This window comes from Pogona vitticeps, chromosome 1 (assembly GCF_051106095.1).
Source record: "Pogona vitticeps strain Pit_001003342236 chromosome 1, PviZW2.1, whole genome shotgun sequence".
NCBI lineage: Eukaryota > Metazoa > Chordata > Lepidosauria > Squamata > Agamidae > Pogona > Pogona vitticeps.
Window position 1 is genome coordinate 264,741,715 of NC_135783.1, and position 20,830 is coordinate 264,762,544.

The 20,830-nt window shown below is 40.2% G+C and overlaps 1 protein-coding gene and 1 long non-coding RNA gene across 3 annotated transcripts in view; both read left to right on the top strand.

Moving 5' to 3' along the window:
* SWAP70 (switching B cell complex subunit SWAP70) overlaps positions 1-11,680 on the top strand; it is a 44,738-nt gene extending 33,058 nt beyond the window's left edge. For both annotated transcript variants that reach the window (XM_072985761.2, XM_078383928.1), the window contains exons 10-12: positions 907-1,105; positions 2,450-2,546; positions 8,592-11,680. In XM_072985761.2, coding sequence (XP_072841862.1) covers positions 907-1,105; positions 2,450-2,546; positions 8,592-8,704 — 409 coding nt within the window. In that variant the 3' untranslated portion in view covers positions 8,705-11,680. The remainder of the gene's footprint in view (positions 1-906; positions 1,106-2,449; positions 2,547-8,591) is intronic.
* A 392-nt stretch (positions 11,681-12,072) lies between these two features.
* On the top strand, positions 12,073-17,153 carry LOC144586136 (uncharacterized). The gene is made up of 2 exons (XR_013540882.1): positions 12,073-14,678; positions 14,935-17,153. It is a non-coding gene; the product is annotated as an uncharacterized LOC144586136 (long non-coding RNA).
* Positions 17,154-20,830: the final 3,677 nt, after the last annotated feature.

The following is a 20,830-nucleotide window of genomic DNA, read 5'->3' on the forward strand; positions in this document are numbered from 1 at the left end:
ATAGGAAACAAGGGTCAGAATCTTGCTGCTTGGCATATTAAATTGCACTAGAGTAAGCCCATTGAATAAATGGAATTTAGTGAGTCAACTCCTCTGTTACATTCCATGGATTCAGTTTGGCCACTTGAACAATGAACTACCATGCTATAAAAGAAATGACAATTAGAGTAGGCCCATTTGAATAAATGGAATGTATGGTTTATTCTAAACCCCCATTAATTCAGTGGATCCAGTCTAGTGTAATTTACTATACTAAGCAACACAATTTTGGCAGAGGTCTGTCAGGGCAAACATTTAAAAAAACTATTACAGTGAATTCAGGAGAATAAGCAAGATAATGAAAAATCAAAAAGTAGCAGATAATCTTGTTGGGGAAATGATCACTTCGCAACCTTAAATATGATAGCCAAAAAGGGTCATGAAAGCAAAAGGCTTTCATTCTAGATTATCTTTTTGCTGCTATTTAGCCCATCTAGGGACATGGTGGCGCTGCAGGTTAAACCGCAGAAGCCTCTGTTCTGCAAGATCAGACCAGTCGTCGTAAGATCGAATCCATGCGATGGAGTGAGTTCCCGTTGCTTGTTCCAGCTCCTCGCCAACCTAGCCATTCGAAAGCATGTAAATGCGAGTAGATAAATACAGTAGGTACCACCACAGTGGGAAGATAACGGCATTCCGTATCTAGTCGCACTGGCCATGTGACCATGGAAACTGTCTACGGACATACACTGGCTCTACGGCTTGGAGACGGGGGTGAGCACCGCCCCCTAGAGTCGGACACGACTGGACTAAATGTCAAGGGGAACTTTTACCTTTACCTTAGCCCGTCTGAAGAAGAGGTCCAGATTCTGTCAGGTCTTGAATAGTGTATTTCCTGATTTCTCAGTGTGTATGAACTTTTTGTAGGTTACTGGAAGAGGAGTCTACCAAGAGAGCAGAACTGGAGAAATGGCACTTAGAGCAGCAGCAGACCCTTCAGGTCACTGAAGCAGAGAAACAAGAGTTGGAAAACCAGAGAATGATGAAAGAACATGCTCTTCAAGTTGCCATGCAGCAGTTGGAGCAACTGGAAATGGACCGGAAGCAAGCCCTTGAGCAGTATGAGGTAAGCTAGTTCAGTTTGACATCTGCTGTATTAGACATCTCTAGGATTAAACTAAATATATTGGACAGAGTAGGATTATACTAAATGCATTGGAGAGTTGTTAAGAGCTACTTGTTTAAATCCTTGCTATAAGTCATTGGGAGTTTGCAGTGGTCCTGGCATTAGCCCAGTTTGAATTTTATGTGGCAAATTATACATAGAATAATGTTTGTTGTTAATGTCCATATAGGTTTGCATCGTGTAAACTAATAACAAGACATTAAGAGGGAATTACCTTTTATGTTGAGAATTATTAGAATTAAATTTTGTGTTGTCCAACAGTGTGTATACACTTAGACTAGAGATTTGAGTTCAAATACTAGTTGAGGAGTAGATTCAGAGCCTTCATGAAGATTTAGCCATATAAAAGCCATGGAATAAATCATGCTTATATTGATGACTTCCAGTTCTGTCTGTTGGGGGCATCCTTTCATTTGGCAGTTGTGTGGATCTGCCAACACTTTCATATGATCTTTTGCATGCCATACAAATACAGTGGTGCCTCGCTTAACGATTTTAATTGTTTCCAAAAAAATCACCGCTATGGGAAAACATCGCTAAGCGAAATGCGGTTTCCCATTGAAATGCACTGAAAATCGGATAATCCATTCCAATAGGAACAGATTGCCGTCCTTAAGCGAAAATCGCCATAGGAAACATCGCTAAACGAAACGTGGTTCCTCAATTGAAATGCATTGAAACCCATTCAGAGCATCTCAATGGGGGAAAAAAATTCAACAACAAATTAAAAAAGAATCAGAACAAAGTCAAATTTGGTTAACAAACGGTTTATTAAGTGCACGTTATGATTTCAAACATTTTACACAGTAAACTTTAACTTTATAACATTTAAGAAAGAGCAAACATGAGGCTGTTTAAACCATCGTTAAGCGAAACGGGACCAAAAAACCTAATCGTTATGCGAAGCATGGTCCCGAAATCGCTAAGCGAAAATCACCCATAGGAAACATCATTAAACGGAACGCAAAAATCCTCCGAAAAAGTCATCACTAAGCAAATTCATCATTAAACAAAGCGCTCGTTAAGCGAGGCACCACTGTATCTATATACGTGTTTGCATTTGTATGAATTCTAATGGATGTATGTGACTTTCTTGCTTCGGGTTGATGTAGCTGTTCATTCAAATTGTCGTATGGAAAGGCTATATCCTTTTTAGTCTTTAAAGGAGTTCCCTTACAAACTAAGAATTTTTGGCTATAGAATGAGCAGAGGTCTTTAATTGTTTATGCTTAGCATTTGTATTTATTTACTATGAAAGTTTATATATATTTACTGTTGTTTTAGGAGGTGAAAAAGAAGTTGGAAGTAGCAGCAAGCAAGACAAAGAGTTGGAAAGATAAAGTGGCACATCATGAGGGATTAATTAGATTAATTGAACCAGGTATGAAGTAACCTCTCATTTCATTAGTCAGCACAGTTATTTTTATTCTCAGTGACCTATTGTGGTTTCCAAGAAGTCTGAACTGTTATTGAGTCAGCCTGGGCTGCACTTCCTGTTAATCAACTGGGAAACATTGTAGTCTGGAAAGTATGATTAAACTTTTTGTTATTGTTTAATTGTTAAGTCGTGTCCAACTCTTTGTGACCCCATGGACCAGAACACGCCAGGCCCTCCTGTCTTCCACTGCCTCCCGGAGTTTGATCAAATTCATGTTGGCAGCTTTGATGACACTGTCCAACCATCTGGTCCTCTGTCGTCCCCTTCTCCTCTTGCCTTCACACTTTCCCAACATCAAGGTCTTTTCCAGGGAGTCTTCTCTTCTCATAAGATGGCCAAAGTATTGGAGCCTCAGCTTCAGGATCTGTCCTTCCAGTGACCACTCAGGGTTGATTTCCTTCAGAATGGATAGATTTGTTCTCTTTGCAGTCCAGGGGACTCTCAAGAGTCTCCTCCAGCACAATTCAAAAGCATCAATTTTTTGGTGGTCAGCCTTCTTTATGGTCCAGCTCTCACATCGCTACTGGAAAAACCATAGCTTTGACTATGCGGACCTTTGTTGGCAAGGTGATGTCTCTCCTTTTTAAGATGTTGTCTAGGTTTGTCATTGCTTTCCTCCCAAAAAGCAGGCGTCTTTTAATTTCGTGGCTGCTGTCACCATCTGCAGTGATCATGGAGCCCAGGAAAGTAAAATCTGTCACTACCTCCATATCTTCCCCTTCTATTTGCCATGAGGTGATGGGACCAGTGGCCATGATCTTAGTTTTTTTGATGTTGAGCTTCAGACCATATTTGCCCTCTCCTCTTTCACCCTCATTAAGAGGTTCCTTAATTCCTCCTCACTTTCTGCCACTACAGTGGCATATCTGCATATCTGAGGTTGTTGATATTTTTTCTGGCAGTCTTAATTGCAGCTTGGGATTCATCCAGTCCTGCCTTTCGCATGATATATTCTGCATTTAAGTTAAATAAGCAGGGATACAATATACAGCCTTGTCGTACTCCTTCCCCAATTTTGAACTGATCAGTTCTTCCATATCCAGTTCTAACTGTTGCTTCCTGTCCCACATATAGATTTCTCAAGAGATAGATAAGGTGGTACTCCCATTTCTTTATGAGCTTGCCATAGTTTGTTGTGATCGACACAGTCAAAGGCTTTTGTGTAGTCAATTAAGCAAAAGTAGATGTTTCTGGAACTCTCTGGCTTTCTCCATAATCAAGCACATGTTAGCACTTTGGTCTCTAGTTCCTCTGCCCCTTCGAAATCCAACCTGTACTTCTGGGAGTTCTCGGTCCACATACTGCTGAAGCCTACCATGTAGGATTTTGAGCATAATATTGCTAGCGTGTGAAATGAGTGCAATTGTACGGTAGTTGGAGCATTCCTTGGTACTGTCCTTCTTTGGGATTGGGATGTAGACTGATCTTTTCCAGTCCTCTGGCCACTGTTGAGTTTTCCAAACCTGCTGGCATATTGAATGTATCACCTTAACAGTGTCATCTTTTAAGATTTTAAATAGTTCAACTGGGAATGCCATCACCTCCACTGGCCTTGTTGTTAATCATGCTTTCTAAGGCCCAGTTGACTTCACTATCGAAGATGTCTGGCTTAAGGTCAGCAACGACACTTTCTGGGTTGTCTGGGACATCCGGATTTTTCTGGTATAATTCCTCTGTGTATTCTTGCCACCTCTTCTTGATGTCTTCTGCTTCTGTGAGGTCCCTGCCATTTTGTCCTTTATCATGTCCATCTTTGCACAAAATGTTCCTTTAATATCTCCAATTTTCTTGAACAGATCTCTGGTTTTTCCTCTTCTGTTATTTTCCTCTATTTCTTTGCATTGTTCATTTAAGAAGGCCTTCTTGTCTCTCCTTGCCATTCTTTGGAAGTCTGCATTCAATTTTCTGTAACTTTCCCTATCTCCCTTGCATTTTGTTTCCCTTCTCCTCTCTGCTATTTCTAAGGCCTTGTTGGACAGCCACTTTGCTTTCTTGCATTTCCTTTTCTTTGGGATGGTTTTCATTGCTGCCTCCTGTACAGTGTTACGAGCCTCCATCCATAGTTCTTCAGGCACTATGTCCACGAAATCTAGTTCTTTAAATCTGTTCTTCACTTCCACTGTGTATTCATAAGGGATATGGTTTAGATTATACCTGACTCGCCCAGTGGTTTTTCCTACTTTCTTCAGTTTAAGCTTGAGATTTGCTATAAGAAGCTGATGATCAGAGCCATAATCAGCTCCAGGTCTTGTTTTTGCTGATTGTACGGAACCTCTCCATCTTTGGCTGCAGAGAACATAATCCATCTGATTTCGGTATTGCCCATCTGGTGATGTCCATGTGTAGAGTTGCCTCTTGTGTTGTTGGAAAAGAGTGTTTGTGATGACCAGCTTGTTCTCTTGACAAAACTCTATTAGCCTTTGCCCTGCTTCGTTTTGAAATCCAAGGCAAAACTTTTCTGTTCTTCCTTTTATCTCTTGACTCCCTACTTTAGCATTCCAGTCCCCTATAATGAGAAGAACATATTTCTTTGCTGTCAGTTCTAGAAGGTGTTGTAAGTCTTCATAGAATTGGTCAATTTCAGCCTCTTCTGCATCAGTCGTTGGTGCATCAACTAGGATTACCGTGATGTTTAAAGGTCTGCCTTGGATTTGTATTGAAATAATTCCCTCATTTTTGAGATTGTATCCCAGTACAGCCTTTCTCACTCTTTTGTTGACTATGAGGGCTACTCCATTTCTTCTATGGGATTCTTGCTCACAATAGTAGATACGATAATACTGTAATCTGAATTGAATTTGCCCATTCTTGCCCATTTTAGTTCACTGACACCTAGGATGTCAATGTTTATTCTTGCCATCTCCTGTTTGACCACCTCCAGCTTCCCAGGGTTCATAGATCTTACATTCCAGGCTCCTATGCAGTCTTTTTCTTTGCAGCATCAGACTTTCCTTTCACTTTCATGCATGTCCACAGCTGAGCGTCCTTTCGTCTTTGGCCCAACCACTTCATTAGTTCTGGAGCTACTGTACTTGTACTTGTCCTCTGCTCTTCCTCACTAGCATGTTGGATGCCTTCCAACTTGAGGGGCTGATATTCCAGTGTCATATCTTTTAGCATTTTGTTTCTGTCCATGGAGTTTTCTTGGCAAAGATACTGGAGTAGCTTGCCAGTTCCTGCTTCAAGTGGAACTAAATGTCTAGTTCTCTGATTTCTTCTGAGAGAATGATAGCCCTCTGACTCTCTGGTGTTTATTGTTGCCCACTACTATAAAATGTTTGTGGATATCATGCTAAGGGTTGGCTACTGTCATCACTCAAATGCATACTACTTCTTGAAAAGCATTTTGTCTTGATGAAGCAAGGATATTTCTGTTTCAGTTTCTTACCTTTATTGAGTGAGTATATCAAGGTAATGGCTACTGTATTATTTGAACAATCACTGACCTCTCTTATAAGGATGATTCAGCAGGACGTTTTGTGAATTAGGTGAATTTTGGCAAGAGATTATGGGCAAAATCTTATTGGTGAAAATTTATGCTAGTGGAAGCTGGAGGATGTTATCATCTGATGCTAGTACAATTAAATTAATTAAAAGCTTCTTATCCCTCTTTTTCAGGTTCTAAGGCTTCCTATAGTTTTTTCTTCTTCTCTAGGAAAGGCTTTGGGAGCCTTAGAGCAGTGGTGGTGGGAGCCTTGAATAATCAAAAATTGCTGCTGGATCACCATCACCAGGATTGGGACTGCCAGCAGCAATCCAGCAGTGATTTTCTGTCTATTAGAAACTTCCTCAACAGTTGTGGGGCTCCCAAAGGTCTCCCCAGGGCAAACAGGAGCCTTGGAATCTGAAAGGGAGGAGGCTATGAAGTTGTAATTTAATTCAAATTAAATTATGATCAAAATTGTTTTGGCATATTTACAAGGCAAATTTACTCCCAATAGGATTTTGATCATTGTGTTGGCACAGCTGGCATTTTGAGGGATCAGGGACAGCAACTTTGACTGAAGTTATTGTGAGGACCCTTCTCAAAGAGGCGTATTTTTTTTGGACTTGGAAGATTGTAGCATGTATTACCCAGTTACTAGTATTTCCTTTTTTGGCTAAGTACTCATGAGGATGGTAGCAATTCTAATCCAGATGGTTTTGGATGGAACAGATTACCTGGATCTAGTTCAGTGTGGATGCAGATCCCTTATTGGTATTAAGATAGCATTGGTCACCTCAGTGGATGATCTCTAAGGAAATGGAAAAGTGTGACCCTGTTAAATTTTCTGAGCCTCTCAGTAACATGCGATGCTGTTGACAACTGTATCTCACTGGACTGATTATATGGACAGAGTGCAGGAGGTATCTTCATATAGTGGTTCACTCTTGTATATAGCATTGGTGTAAGAGTGCAAAATATCTTAAATCAGATGGTTTGTTGTGAAAAGGACACCTGTATGCAGCTGTTTTTCCCTCTGTCATATGAATGAGATTTGCACACTCTCTGAAAAGGACAGTATGTAATTTGGGGATACATTTGGATTTAACATCACTAAAGGACTTATCTTACAACATCATGGTTCAGAGCTGTTGCATCCAAATTCAAGATAGCTTTGGATGATGTTCAGCCTCTGGTTTGAGAGGAATGAGAGGTTGATTTCACTGGAGACCCATGTGGCTTTAGTGACATAGAGTGCCTTTTACCAACTTAGTCTGGTTTGTCAGCTGTTACTATTCCTGCATAATGATGGTCTGGTCACAATAATCCACCTTGTTAATCTCCCAATGGGATTACTGTAATAGATCATGTGTTGGACTATCCTTGGAAATGCACAGGCTTTGCTTAGTGCACAGTGTAGATGCCGAAATTTAAATGTGGTAGCAACACCATTCATATTACCGTATTTGCCGGCGCACAAGGCGACTGGCCGTATAAAATGACCTCCCCAACAGGAGGAGGAGGAAGAGGGGAAACGGGCGGGCGGCGGGCGAGCGAGCACGGGGCTGGCTCAGCAGCGCGGGGCAGCCCGGCGGCGGCTCAGACATGGCAGCAAGAGGGCAAGGAAGAGCGGAAGAGGCTGAGTGGGTGGCAGCAGGAGGAGGAGGAAGAGGAAAAGGGAAACGGGCGGGTGGTGGGCGAGCAAGCGCGCGGCTGTCTCAGCGGCGCAGGGCGGCGGGCAGCCCGGCAGCGAGCTCTGGCCGCTCAGGCATGGCAGGCTGTGCTTCCCTCCATCCATCCAGACCGACTGCCTGCCTGCCTTCCTCCCTGGCCAGCACGGCCCCGCGTCATTCAGTGCACCCGGGGTACAAGATGACCCCCACCACTTGGAGGCATGTTTTTGGGCCCAAAAAGTCATATTGTACGCCGGCAAATATGGTATATTGATTTGGAAGAGTTAAAACTGGTTGCCTGTTTGCTTCTAAGCCTACATCAAGATTCTGGAGCTTAGCTTTAAAGACATGATTTAATACATGAAAGTACCCTCTTCATAAACCAACTGGCTTGTGCTATAAGACCTGCAGATAACACTCTGCACTAGCCAGGGGAAGCTTGTTATATCAAGAAGATAAAGAGCCTTATCTGTAGTGGAATCCCGTCTTTCAAATACCCTCCTCAGGGGAATAGGATTCGACCTGATATTACTGTACAGACTTTTCAATGGCATGTCCAGACTACTTATTCTCTCAGGCATTGGTGTATTATTTAGTCCACTTTGCTTGCTTTTATTTATCTCTAAATTACTTACAAATATTTTTAATTTGTTTATGTTATTGCATTGTTATGATTAATTTTCTTAATGTTTATCATATGCTACATAAGGATACAGCATGCATGAAAATATTTTAAATGAATAAATGCTCATGATGGGATGCTCCTTTGGATACACTTCCCCAGCCATTCTGATGTAATATATCATATGTAGCTTAATCAGCATTATTAGATTCGAATTGAGGGGGTATGTGTATATGAATTACTACAAATAAAATATTATGTCTCAACAGGTTCTAAGAATCCCCACTTGATCACAAACTGGGGACCAGCAGCCTTCACTGAAGCGGAGCTTGAGCAAAGAGAAAAGAGTTGGAAGGGGAAAAAGAGCGTTTCTGAGCAATGACTATAGAAGAAAATTATTTTTGGTGGCAAGATGAAATCAAATTGCTATATGAAGTAATCTGTATCATCTTATTGTGGAGTGGTTCAAAATTTCCATCAAAAATTCAAACTGTCAATTGCATATTTTCAGTTAATACATTCTCATAACCTTTTATAAGAAAACATAAATTACAGGAGAAGCTGTGGGTCAAGATAGCTAGAAGTGTACATTAATTCTTTTGGGAATAAAATATGTAGATCAAGCAAGTATGTGTGTTGTGACTTCAGTTGTATCTTTGTAGGACAACATGAGCCTATTTACACTCTCTGTTATCTTAGGTGGGTAACAAACAGTAAATTTAAACTTCTTGGTTTGGTGCTGTTATCTTTGGTTAGCAAATTCCATAGTCTCATGACAGCCTGACTCAAATAGTATTTAAAACTTTGTGGCTGAAATGCCCAAGAATTATTTTCGCACAGAGATATACGACGCTTTATCCAAAACAGAATTAAAACAGTAAGTTTTGAATCTTAGAAAGCCTGACAAAATTTGAGAAATGATGAATTGTGGTATGTGAAATGGCACAAGAGCATTCCATGGATTACTGACCATTCAGCAGGATACTGCTAATTATAATTTGGGGAAATTTATTTCTAGAGAGTCTGATTTAAAAATTAATAGCACACTCCTGATCCATTACAACACCTAAACCTCTCAATAATTGAGTTTAAATAATAAAAACATATGTTACATTTTGTAGAGAAAGTGATTTTGTTTTTATATTCCTGCAGCTGCCTACCTTCTGCAAGAATAAATGTTAAATGTTCTAATGGATGGGGTAGTGATTTTACTCCCTTGGGTTTTCTTTCTTAGACATCAGGTTCGAAAATTTTGGTGTACTAAATTCTTTGTGCCAGGCATTGTTTTGAAGAGACATATCTGCTAAGAAATTACCTATAAGAAGCATAAACAAATGCACTTGTTTTGTGCAGATACGTTGCAGACCTGTGTTATCCAAACTTTTCACACCTGGTGCACAGTATTTTTTTTCTGGATTAAAACTGGAGGCACCTTTCACTGTTTACACTGAAAAATGTTTTGCTCCTGGAATAATGGATAGGTATTCTGTCTGTGCGATTGCAGGATAGCATAGTTAATGCTGCTGCTCAGTATTTCACCGCTCCGTAGCCAGTGGGCAAGGTTAACATTGTGCATTCTGGGCAATGTTGATGATTCTGGTACAGTATTTTTTTTCTTGTCCCCAACATGGGTTTTTATGGCATTTTGAAATACCTATACTCTTCATTGGGATTATGTTCTGCTATACATTGGCAGGGACATAAGAATTAGTACTGCATAGGGGCTCCCCATTCTGTGATACAGGGTGGTAGATGGACTTACCATGATGGATTAATTTTCTACAGTATTGTCAAGTTGCATATGATGTGTGAACTAAGTCCTCGGAGTGCCATAATTTATAATATTTCTTGACTATTCAGCTTGCAATGTCTGTCACAATTTATGTGAGGAATTATTATCCACAAACAACTTTCTTCTTCTGGATGTCCTTTAAATACTTTGCTCAAGAAGCACGCAATGTGTTCAGAAGAATTATTCTTTTTCTTTATATTAGTTCACATTTTACTGAATATGCAAGCAGGATTTAAATGTAATAACTTCTCTAAAAAGATGTATGTTGCAGACATAGGAGTCTTAAATATAACAGTCCTAATGAATGAATAAATGAAATCTTAAGGACCTAATGCATTCATGGAATATATATTTAAAATGAATAACTTTAAAATTATAACTATCTTAAAATCTAGCATAAGCAAGTTAATAGTAATATTCAATTTAAACGTCCATGCTCAGCCAAGCAGAGTATTTCCCTGTGGCTTTTCTTTCCTGCTCTAGATTATGTTACAATGATCTATCGATAAATCTAGGATGTTATTATTTAGCTTTCTATATGTACGTTAGTTCATTATCTAAGAAGATTTATAGGCTAACAAGAGTCAATGGAAAATCTCATAGACTTTGCTTTGTTATCAGACAATGGCTTGATAAGATTTGTGTAATAAAATCTCTTATCTCTGTCTTCTTTTACTTTAGCAGACTTCCATTCATTTAACATTGCTCTTCACATAAGTCTCTGCTATTCAAACAGATAGCATTGGATTATATAGTTTTTTTATTTTTTTTTACTCTAAAATGACCTGTCATGCATATTTAGTATGTTGTTGTTACATACCGTCAAGTTGCCTCTGATTTTTGGCAGCCCTGTGAATGTGAGAGATCTCCAAAACATCCTATCCTCAACAGTCCTGCTTAGCTCCTGCAAACCCAAGCCCATGGCTTCTTTTTACAGAGTCAATCCATCTCATATTTTGTCTTCCTCGTGGCACAGTGGTTAAACTGCTGTACTGCAGCTAAAACTGAGCTCATGGCCTGAAGTTCAATCCCAGGTAAACTGACTCAAGGTTCACTCAACCTCCTATCCTCCCAAGGTCAATAAAATGAGTACCCAGTTTGCTGGGGAAGGGGGCAATGTATAGCCTGCATAAATAACTTGTAAACTACCCAGTGCTATGTGGCTGTATATAAGCTGTATATTGCTTTTCCTCTTTCCCTGCTGCCTTCAAGCTTTCTTAGCATTATTGTATTATCCAGAAAATCATGCCTTCTCATAATGTGTCCAACAACTAAATTTTGTTTTAGATGTTAGAGGGGCTCTTATCCCACAAAATCTGTCCTGAGAGCCAGCGAACAGTCAGCTTTCTTTACTGTTCAGCTTTCACAAACATACATGGTAATCGAGAATATGAGGAGGAGGCAACTAAGGAGATACCATGCATCTCTGTCTGACACCTTTTGCTATAGAAAACTACCGTATCTCTCCATACTCTGTCCTAATGGTAGCTTCTTGTCCACAATACAGGTTAAGCATCAGGACAATGCAAATGCTGAGGCACATCCATTTATTTCAGAACAGCCCATAGTTTCTCATGATCCACACTGTCAAAGCATAGACTGTTGTAGTCTATAGATTGTTTTTCTTCTGAAATTCTTTGGTATATTCCAGTAACCAGTGGATATTTAAAATATGCTCTTGAGCGCCTCTTCTCTTTCAAAATCCAGCTTGAACATTAGGCATTTCTTGCTCCATATAAGATAAAAGTCTTCACTGCAATACCTTGAGCATCACTTTGCTCTCATGGGAAATTTAAGTAATGGTTCTATAATTACTGCACCTTTTGGCATCGTCCTTCTTTCAAACTAAAATGTATACTGAACATTTCCAGTGTGTGCCATTGGGTTGTTTTTCCATATTTTTTGGTATAATCTTATTAGGATTTTGACACCACTGTACATAATATACAGTACACAACAAAATGCATTGCAGGTTTATAGGACAAAAATGGATTTTTGATGCCCCAGTATGGTTTCCAGGCTTCGTTTTTTCATTTCCTTGAATATACCCAGCCTCTCCTCACAAGAATCATTTTTGCAATTCCGAAATCTTTTGCTGCTGCCGCCTCCAATTTGGAACTGGTGTAGATCCATTGTATTCTTTATTGGCTGTGAGTTGTGTACTGTATATTATGTTCTGAATGGGGGAATTTCGCTTTGCGATGATCGGTTCCCTGCTTCGGGAACCAATTCTTTGCAAAACAATGTTTTTAGAACAGCTGATCGGCAGTTTCAGAATGGCCGCTGGGTAATTAAAATGGCTCCCCACTGTGTTTAGGGACGGATTCCTCGCTATACAGGCAGCGAAAATGGCCACCGTATGGAGGATCTTTGCTGGACGGTGAGTTTTTACCCCATTGGAACGCATTGAAGATACTTTGAAATGAATAGAGTCTGTACATGGTAGTATTAGTTGAAGTGGGGCCACCATGATTTTGGACTTATCAAATAAGAAACAAACAAATATAAAAGGCCACTGTTTTCATTGGTTTTTATGGTTATCTGCTTTTAAAAAAAAAACTAATTGAAGCACTTTTATTTATAAAAATGTTCCTGCAAATGGATGTGTGCATAAATCTTAATGAAACCAATAACTTGATTTTGTACATTAAATACTCTTTTTATATTGCTGTTCCATTCCTAACTTGATACAAATACAAATGCTACCATTTTTGTATTAGTTAATATCTGAGATCAAAGTTGGCATGATATTTATAGTGTCGAAATGTTCCAGTTCAGTGTTTAATGCTAAAACATACTGGGTAAGGTACTTTAATATTTTCACTAACTTCTCTAGTGCATTGAGTAAAGTAATTTTAAGTAAATACCAATGTTGTTTTGTGTTTCTGATTTATATTTTTACTACAGCATCTATTAAAATTAAATATGTTTAATGTCTGTGTTTGGTTCGTACCATATTGAGGTTGGGATGGGATAGGTAGCCTTATTATAGGGCTGCCTGGTGAATGGAAAACATCTTGCAGGTTTCAGCTACACTTCCCTTTTAGAAGTGATGTGCTTGTTAGAGATATATGTAAGAATTGTTGTTGTTGGGGTTTTTTTTTGCATTGGCCACAGATAAATTCCAAACTGAAGTGGCCTGATTTGGACCAACTTGTATGAGTTCCAAATTAAACAAGAATTGGTTGTTGTAGATTTTTTGGCTGTGTCCTGTCTGGCCGTGTCTTTGAGGTTTTTCCTCCTAACCTTTCGCCAATCTCTGTGGCCGGCATCTTCAGAGGACAGGAGTTAGAACTCTGTCTAAACAGGAATTATTGGATTCAGTTTCAAGGCCAAAATAATAACAACAACAATAATAAAAAATGAAAAAGAAGCATCCAGAGCTTGTTTGAAATGATACAAAATACAGATCTCTAAGGTAAAGGTTCCTCTTGACAATTTTTGTCCAGTCGTGTTCGACTCTGGGGGGCGGTGCTCACCCCCGTTTCCAAGCCACAGAGCCAGCGTTTTTGTCCAAAGACAATCTTCTGTGGTCACATGGCTAGTGCGACTTAGACACGGAACGCTGTTACCTTCCCACCAAGGTGGTCCCTATTTATCTACTTGCATTTGCATGCTTTCAAACCGCTAGGTTGGCGGGAGCTGGGACAAGCGACGGGCGCTCACTCCGTTGCGTGGATTCGATCTTACGACTACTGGTCTTCTGACCCTGCAGCACAGGCTTCTGCGGTTTATCCCGCAGCGCTACCACATCCCTTTCAGATGTCTAAAGTGAGCAACAAAAGCCAGTTAATAATATGTCATCAGCAAGATTGTATCGATCAGGAAGGGAAGCTGGTATTGCTCATTGATAGCTCTGACATGCAATCTCAAGCAAGAACGGCACCACCAGTTTTCGATCATAGTTCTTGCAGGGAAGGATTGTGAGAGAGCACTAAGGCTATCTACAGTATTACCTCACACAGCTCTTTCTCACTCATTTTCCAGGTTTGGAAGTGTCAATAGTAGTCAGAGCAAAAGATCTCTGATAATAAAGTTGGGTTGGCTGAAACATCTGAGCTTATTGTCTCCCTACCTTTTGGTCTTCTTAGTGTGACTCCAATTTCTCTGCTCCTAAGGGTACCATGAGTCTTCAGTATTACAGCTATGGACAAACTTCACGACTTACTATTAAACGAATGATTGCGTAACTATAATAGCAATTATTGAATTGAAGCGAAATGATATATGTAAGTTAAAATAGTGAGATATAATTGATTTGCAATTAAGTACTGTTCTTTGTTCACGCGCACATGAAGTGTCAAATAGTGTTTGTAATTCATATTCACAGTATGAATCGCACATTAATACAGTAACAGCATAAGTTCTCTATGAATAAAGGCACATACATTTCCTGTCTGAAGCCAAATTAATACGGTTGTGTTCACACACAGAGTGACTTTCACCCCCAACTGGTACTGAGAGTAAGGAGAGCTCTCACTGTTGGGAGGGCTTCTGAAGGCCAGACGTAGGCAGGTGGCAGCAGCAGAACCCTGACAGATGCTCTTGCTGAGTCACATGGCAGGTAACCTGGGTCTCCACTACCACCAAAGAAAATACAAAGGAGAGGATTCAAGGGCTGCTATTTTTCAATGCAGTCAGAAAATGAGTGTCTCTCTGGGTGGGTGGGTGGGTGGGTTTAGTGGTGGTGGCAAATTGACATTACATATATAAGAATCAACAGTCTGTTCAAGCAACTTAGCAGGCAGCACCCATCTATCTTGCTCATAAAAAAGGTGGAAAAGCTCCATCATTTTGTCTTTCTCAATGATGCATCATAGGTGCTTGGTAGTATTACACTTCTTCCTGGAAGAAGACTCCCTGGAAAAGACCCTGATGTTGGGAAAGTGTGACAGCAAGAGGAGAAGAAGACGACAGAGGATGAGATGGTTGGACAGTGTCATTGAAGCAACCAACATGAATTTGACCCAACTCCAGAAGGCAGTGGAAGACAGGAGGGCCTGGTGTGCTCTGGTCCATGGGGTCACAAAGAGTCGGACACGACTTAACAACTATACAGCAAAGTATTACTCTGGCCTGCTCAGTACATCAGTTTTCACAATGATCATACTATCTGGTGTCAGACTGCTAGTTCCCTGTGTGCTTGCGTTATATTTAATAAACCATGGTGCCTGCAAAAGAGCTAAAGGCTTGGCAGTGATTATGTTGGAATGCAACCTTCTTCACAACAGATTTGCAAGGTAGCCAGGCTGAGAGTATGTGACTTGCCCAAATCTTGTACCATTAAATTCAGTGGGTCATACTTTGAATGGTGTTTCCCAGAAATTAAGAAAATACATGAAGTGTGGTCTTAAAGTGCCCCCTAGTGGTAGTATGCTAAACATGAGTAAACAAATCGCAGTGTGTCAATTCATTCAACAGAGATGAAAATCGAGATAATAATTCTATGGCTTCAAACTAAATTCAGTTGGGTCAAGTAATTATTCAGTAGCCAACTGCACCCTAGGTTCTGTTCGCTGGCTCTCCAGGGAAACATTTTGTGGGATAAGAGCCCCTCTAACAAATAAATAAATAAATATAAATCAGCTGTTAGAATTAGGATGCTGAAAGAACTTTGTGAACATCCTGGACTGCCAGAAAGACAAACAAGTGGGTCCTAGATAAAATAAAGCCTAAACTATCTTTGGAGGTAAAAATGTTGAAACTGGTTTTGTCCTACTTTGGGCATATCATGAGAAAGTAAGATTATCCAGAAAAGACAATAATACTGGGAGAGGTGGTAGGCAGCAGGGAAAGAGGAAGACCAAATATGAGATGGATTTATTCCCTAAAGGAAGCCATACACTTGAGTTTGCAAGAGCTGAGCTGGACTCCTGAGGACAAGAGACATGGGGGATCTCTCATTCATAGGGTTGCCAGAAACCGGAGGGTGACCTGACGGCACATTGCAACAACATATTTGGAGGCACATCTTTGATTCCAAAGAGCACATTCACTATTTGTGTGTCATTTACTCGTGTAGGGTTCTATTTTTTTCTCTTCCCTATTTGACGTATTTATAAATAAAATGTAATGATGTTACATCCAACTCTATATGGAAAACCTAAGGTAGATTTAGGCACTTTTAACTCTACCCTGCTCCCACTCAATTGAGGTTTAAGACAACTGAGGCAGAATTCACATGGAGAAATACAAAGAAGTTGTGGATTATGTACCTCAATCTTGTGCTAAAACAACGGTCACATAGCTGCTCTTAGTTTTACAGAATTTAAAACAAAGGTAGTCATTTTGGCCAGATGAAGAAAAATAAAGATGCATCTCAAATAATTTAGCAATGCTTTTGAGAGGAAAATGAAGTAATGTAATTATGTGCAAATTTGGCATAAGACTGGGCTCCCTCTGTCATGTTTGTACAAGTCTCTCTGCATCCTGGCATAAAATCCAAAGCAGCAGAGAAATAATAACTTTTCCAGTGTAGGTTTGAAGATTATAAATACTGCAAACTGTGCAAGAAGACACGCAACGGGCTTTTAGCAGCTTAATGCTGGAAGCTGTAATGCAAGGTGGTCACACATAAACATTAATTTAGAATACAGATGCATAATATTATTTTGTGAGCTAAATGATTTGGGGTGATGTGGCTTGTAACGGAGCATGATCCAGAAAATGGGTAAGATCATCATCATCATTATCATCTTTATTTATATTGCATTCTTTATCAGAGTGCGTTCCAATAATAGGCAAACACGCAACACAAAATTTAAGCATGTGTAGGCTGTATCTACATTACAACGTCATGGCACTTTGATTCCACTTGAGTTGCCATGGCTATGGAATACTGGGATATGTAGTTTAGTGAGAGATATAGAATTCTTTGCCAAATACTGTAGCTCTGCTGTTTCAGAAGATTGCAGGCTGGGGTCCTTACAGCACCACAAAAAGCTCGGGTTTCACTTTGGTTAACAGATACCTCTCCAACTGTGGCCTGTATCTCCTAGGCCTGAAGCAGCGGGCAGTGCTTCACCCAGCTCCCATTTCCTCCCAGCAAGCACAGACTATTCTAGCGTCTTTTTCATATTGTTACGTAAGCCAGTTCCTAAACTCTACAGCAAGGAATTCTGAGTCATTGACCAAATTATAAACCCCACGGTTCTGTAGGATAGAGCCCCAGGGGTCACAGTGGGATCAATGTCCTATGACTGCAGTGTACAGGTATATTTTCGCTTTACTTACTGTTTGCACGGCTTTTGCTTAGAGTGGAGTTTCGGTGAGTGGCTGTGTGTGTATACCTTTAGGTCAATTGCAGTGTGTGTTGCAATCGTGGCTGTACACACTCCCTTTGGCGCAATGGAGGCAGGGGCCCTGAACTCTTCGGGTGTAGCAGTGACCAAAGCCTGCTCTGGCAGGAAGCTTCTGGAAGGCCTTGCTGAATAAGGTCGTGTTGGCCTACTCCTCATTCCTGTACCCCCGAGTTTGAACCAAAGAACTTTACATGTGTAAATTATTAGTAGCCATGCGTGAAGAGATAGAGACTCTCAGTATGAGTCAAACCGTAAGTTTTTATATCTCTTTGAGCTATTTTTCAAGGGGAGCAGGCGGAGCCTCCTTTGAATTTCCTTTGACTTTTTTATTTTTAGCAGGGTTTGCATGTGGGCCGGAGTTCTGTTCTTATTTTTTTTACTGGTTTTTAAAGTTGTTTGTTTAGAATATTGTTTGTGTTCTGATTACTCCTTCTAAAAGAATACTATTTTAGCTTGGTTCAAGGGGTTGAACAAAGAGCCTTTCTTTTACATTTTAAAAACCATTATAATTAGGAGTTCATTGTGGGAGCTTGACTAAATGGTTTGTTGTTGAAGTTGGGAGCTTATTTGAATTGCTCTTGATTTATATGACTGTGGCTTGGTGTAGAAGGTTGACTAAGTGGCTGCACTTTTTGAATAAAAAATAGTAATGATAATTGTGGTAGAATGCTAGTATTTTAAGACTTGTTGACTGTTGGTTCTTGTTACTTTTATTAGGTAAAGGTAAAGGTTCCCCTTGACATTTAGTCAGTCGTGTCCGACTCTAGGGGGCGGTGCTCATTCCCGTTTCCAAGCCATAGAGCCAGCGTTTGTCCGAAGACAGTTTCCATTGGCATGTGGCCAGCGCGGCCTTACAGGGTAGGCTGTTTACCTCCCCACCAAGGTGGTACCTATTTATCTACTCGCATTTGCATGCTTTCAAACTGCTAGGTTGACGAGGAGCTGGGACAAAGTGACGGGAGCTCACTCCATCACGTGGATTCGATCTTACAACTGCTGGTCTTCTGACCCTGCAGCACACAAAGGCTTCTGCGGTTTAGCCCGCAGCGCCACCATGTCCCTTTTTTATAAGTCATACTAATAATTTATAAATTACTTTTATTAGTATGAGTTATTTACAGGTCTGACAAAGTGCCACCACTGTTTGAAGATATGGTTATTATGATTAATTGGCTTGGTCTGTATGCCCATATTATTATGATCAATGGATTGATTTAGAGACTTAGAGGTGTGGTTCTCTTTAGGGGAAACTTGCAAAAAATGGAGGCAGTACTCACCCCTTTTCAAGTTGTGACACCCTTCCCCCAAAATGGCCTGATGGTTGCATTTGTTTAACAAAAAGTGTGCTGCTTATATACCACCCATAACACCACTCACTGAGTGGTTTACAGTTTACTTATGCAGGCTTCACATTGCCACTGTCCCCCAGTGAGCTGGGTATTCAATTTAACGACCTTGGAATCAAATTCAGGTTATGAGCAGAGTCTTGACTGGAGTAAATCACATGATTCCAACTCCTGGTACCATACATCTTACTAGAGTATGGTAGTGCCTCATGAAAATCGCTGTTTTGCAAAAACATCGTCTTGCAAAATGCAGTTCCCCATTGGAATGCAATGAAATCTATTTAATGAGTTCCAATGGGGAAAATAGTCATCTTGTGAAAATCGCCCATAGGGAATACCGTTTTGCGAAGCATGGACCAGCTGTCAAAATCGCTGTCTTGCGAAAATCAGTTCCTAAAAAAAAGTTTTGCGAGTTGCGGACCTAACTGTCAAAATCGTTGTCTTGTGAAAAACAGTCCCCCCAAAAAACCCGTCTTGCGAAGCACAGACTGAAACATCATCCAGCAAAAGCTGTCCATAGGGGAAATCGTTTTGCAAAGCGCTATAGCGATCGCAAAAACTCATCGTCTTGCAAATAAACTGTTTTGCGAGGTAATCGTCTAAGCGAGGCACCACTGTATGTTGGAGGCATATGTCTCTTGCCTGTGGAAGGACAGCAAAGAGGGGCTCAGCCTAACCTCCTGTGGGAAGCAGTTCCAAAGTGAGAGAACAGCAACAGAGAGGTCCCTCTCTTATGTCTTCACCAAATGCAGATCTGAGAGTGATGGAATGAGAGAAGGTTATTCCTGATTATCTTAAAACTTGGGCAGGCTCAAAGATAGAGAACTGTCCTTTCCAATGTATGATCCGTAGTCACCCTGCTATGTGCATGTGTGTCTTGTTGTGGTATGGAGAAAGCAGTATTAAGAGGAAAATGAATACACTATGGATGTCCCCATGTTCAAATCATGCTACAGATTACAGTGAATGAAAGTAGGCTTGAAACAGCTCCTCGTTATTTTAGCCTGCAGTGATATAAGAACAGTTCATGTGATCTTCAACACTGTAACATGGGCAGTATTTAATTTAAGCAGTATACAAATAGTTAGGTACGGAGGTGACTTGATGGTACAGCATGGTTCACCATTCAGCAAATGGGTCATAGAAATAGCTTGCCTTCCCCGAAAAGAATTACATATAGAAAATAAGCAAACAAATCAGACTTTAGAATGTACACACACACATAGAACATGTGTGTGTATATATTATATATATAGAATATGTGTGCACATTAAAAAGCTAAGAAGTATAGCACGCCATTGTCATCTTAAGCAGGAGAGGGCCAGGAATGGCTGGTACTCCTTTTGCTCTTCATCTAGTTGTCAGGCAGTCTATTTGCAAACCTGTATTTTGTTTTGCATCACTACCACCACATTCTGTCCCTCAGTATTATCCGGTATTTTTGTATTGGTGTGACAAAATGTATTTCTGAGTTATACCCCCTAGCTAAAAAACATCAGTTCCCCCCCTGTTTTTTTTCCTTTCTGATTTTTTACTGAACATATTTTGTAACTTGTTTTATAACTGAATACGTTTTTCAGTATGGATTCTAAATATTGCTTCCCCCCCTCCAAAATGCCAGTTAACTGCTTAGTACTTCTCAAGTTTTACTGATCAGTATTGAATTATTTTAAAATTTGGATAAGTTTGCCATTGACATTTTAGTATGTGTTTTATCTCGCCACTGGGGAATATGGAAGGAACCTCTCTTCAAGATTTTCAGCTGGGCAAAGTGTTGTAAACGAAGGGGCCTGGAAATAAGGAAAGAGGAAAGGCAAATCCCCTGAAAACAGACTTGACAGTTCAAAAACCAGTTAACAGATTGCTGTTGGTTTTGGGCGCTAGATGGCAGGCACAGCCTACAAATGGAGAACAGAAATCTTGGCTTCAGAAGGGGAAAAATGTAGCTCTGCATTTTTTCTTTCTTAAATTTTATGATGAGGCAATAATCTTTTTTATAATAAACCGTTTTTGCAAAAGATTGTCACAGTACATTTGTTGGGAACAGTCGTTCAGAGACCTACAAGGCT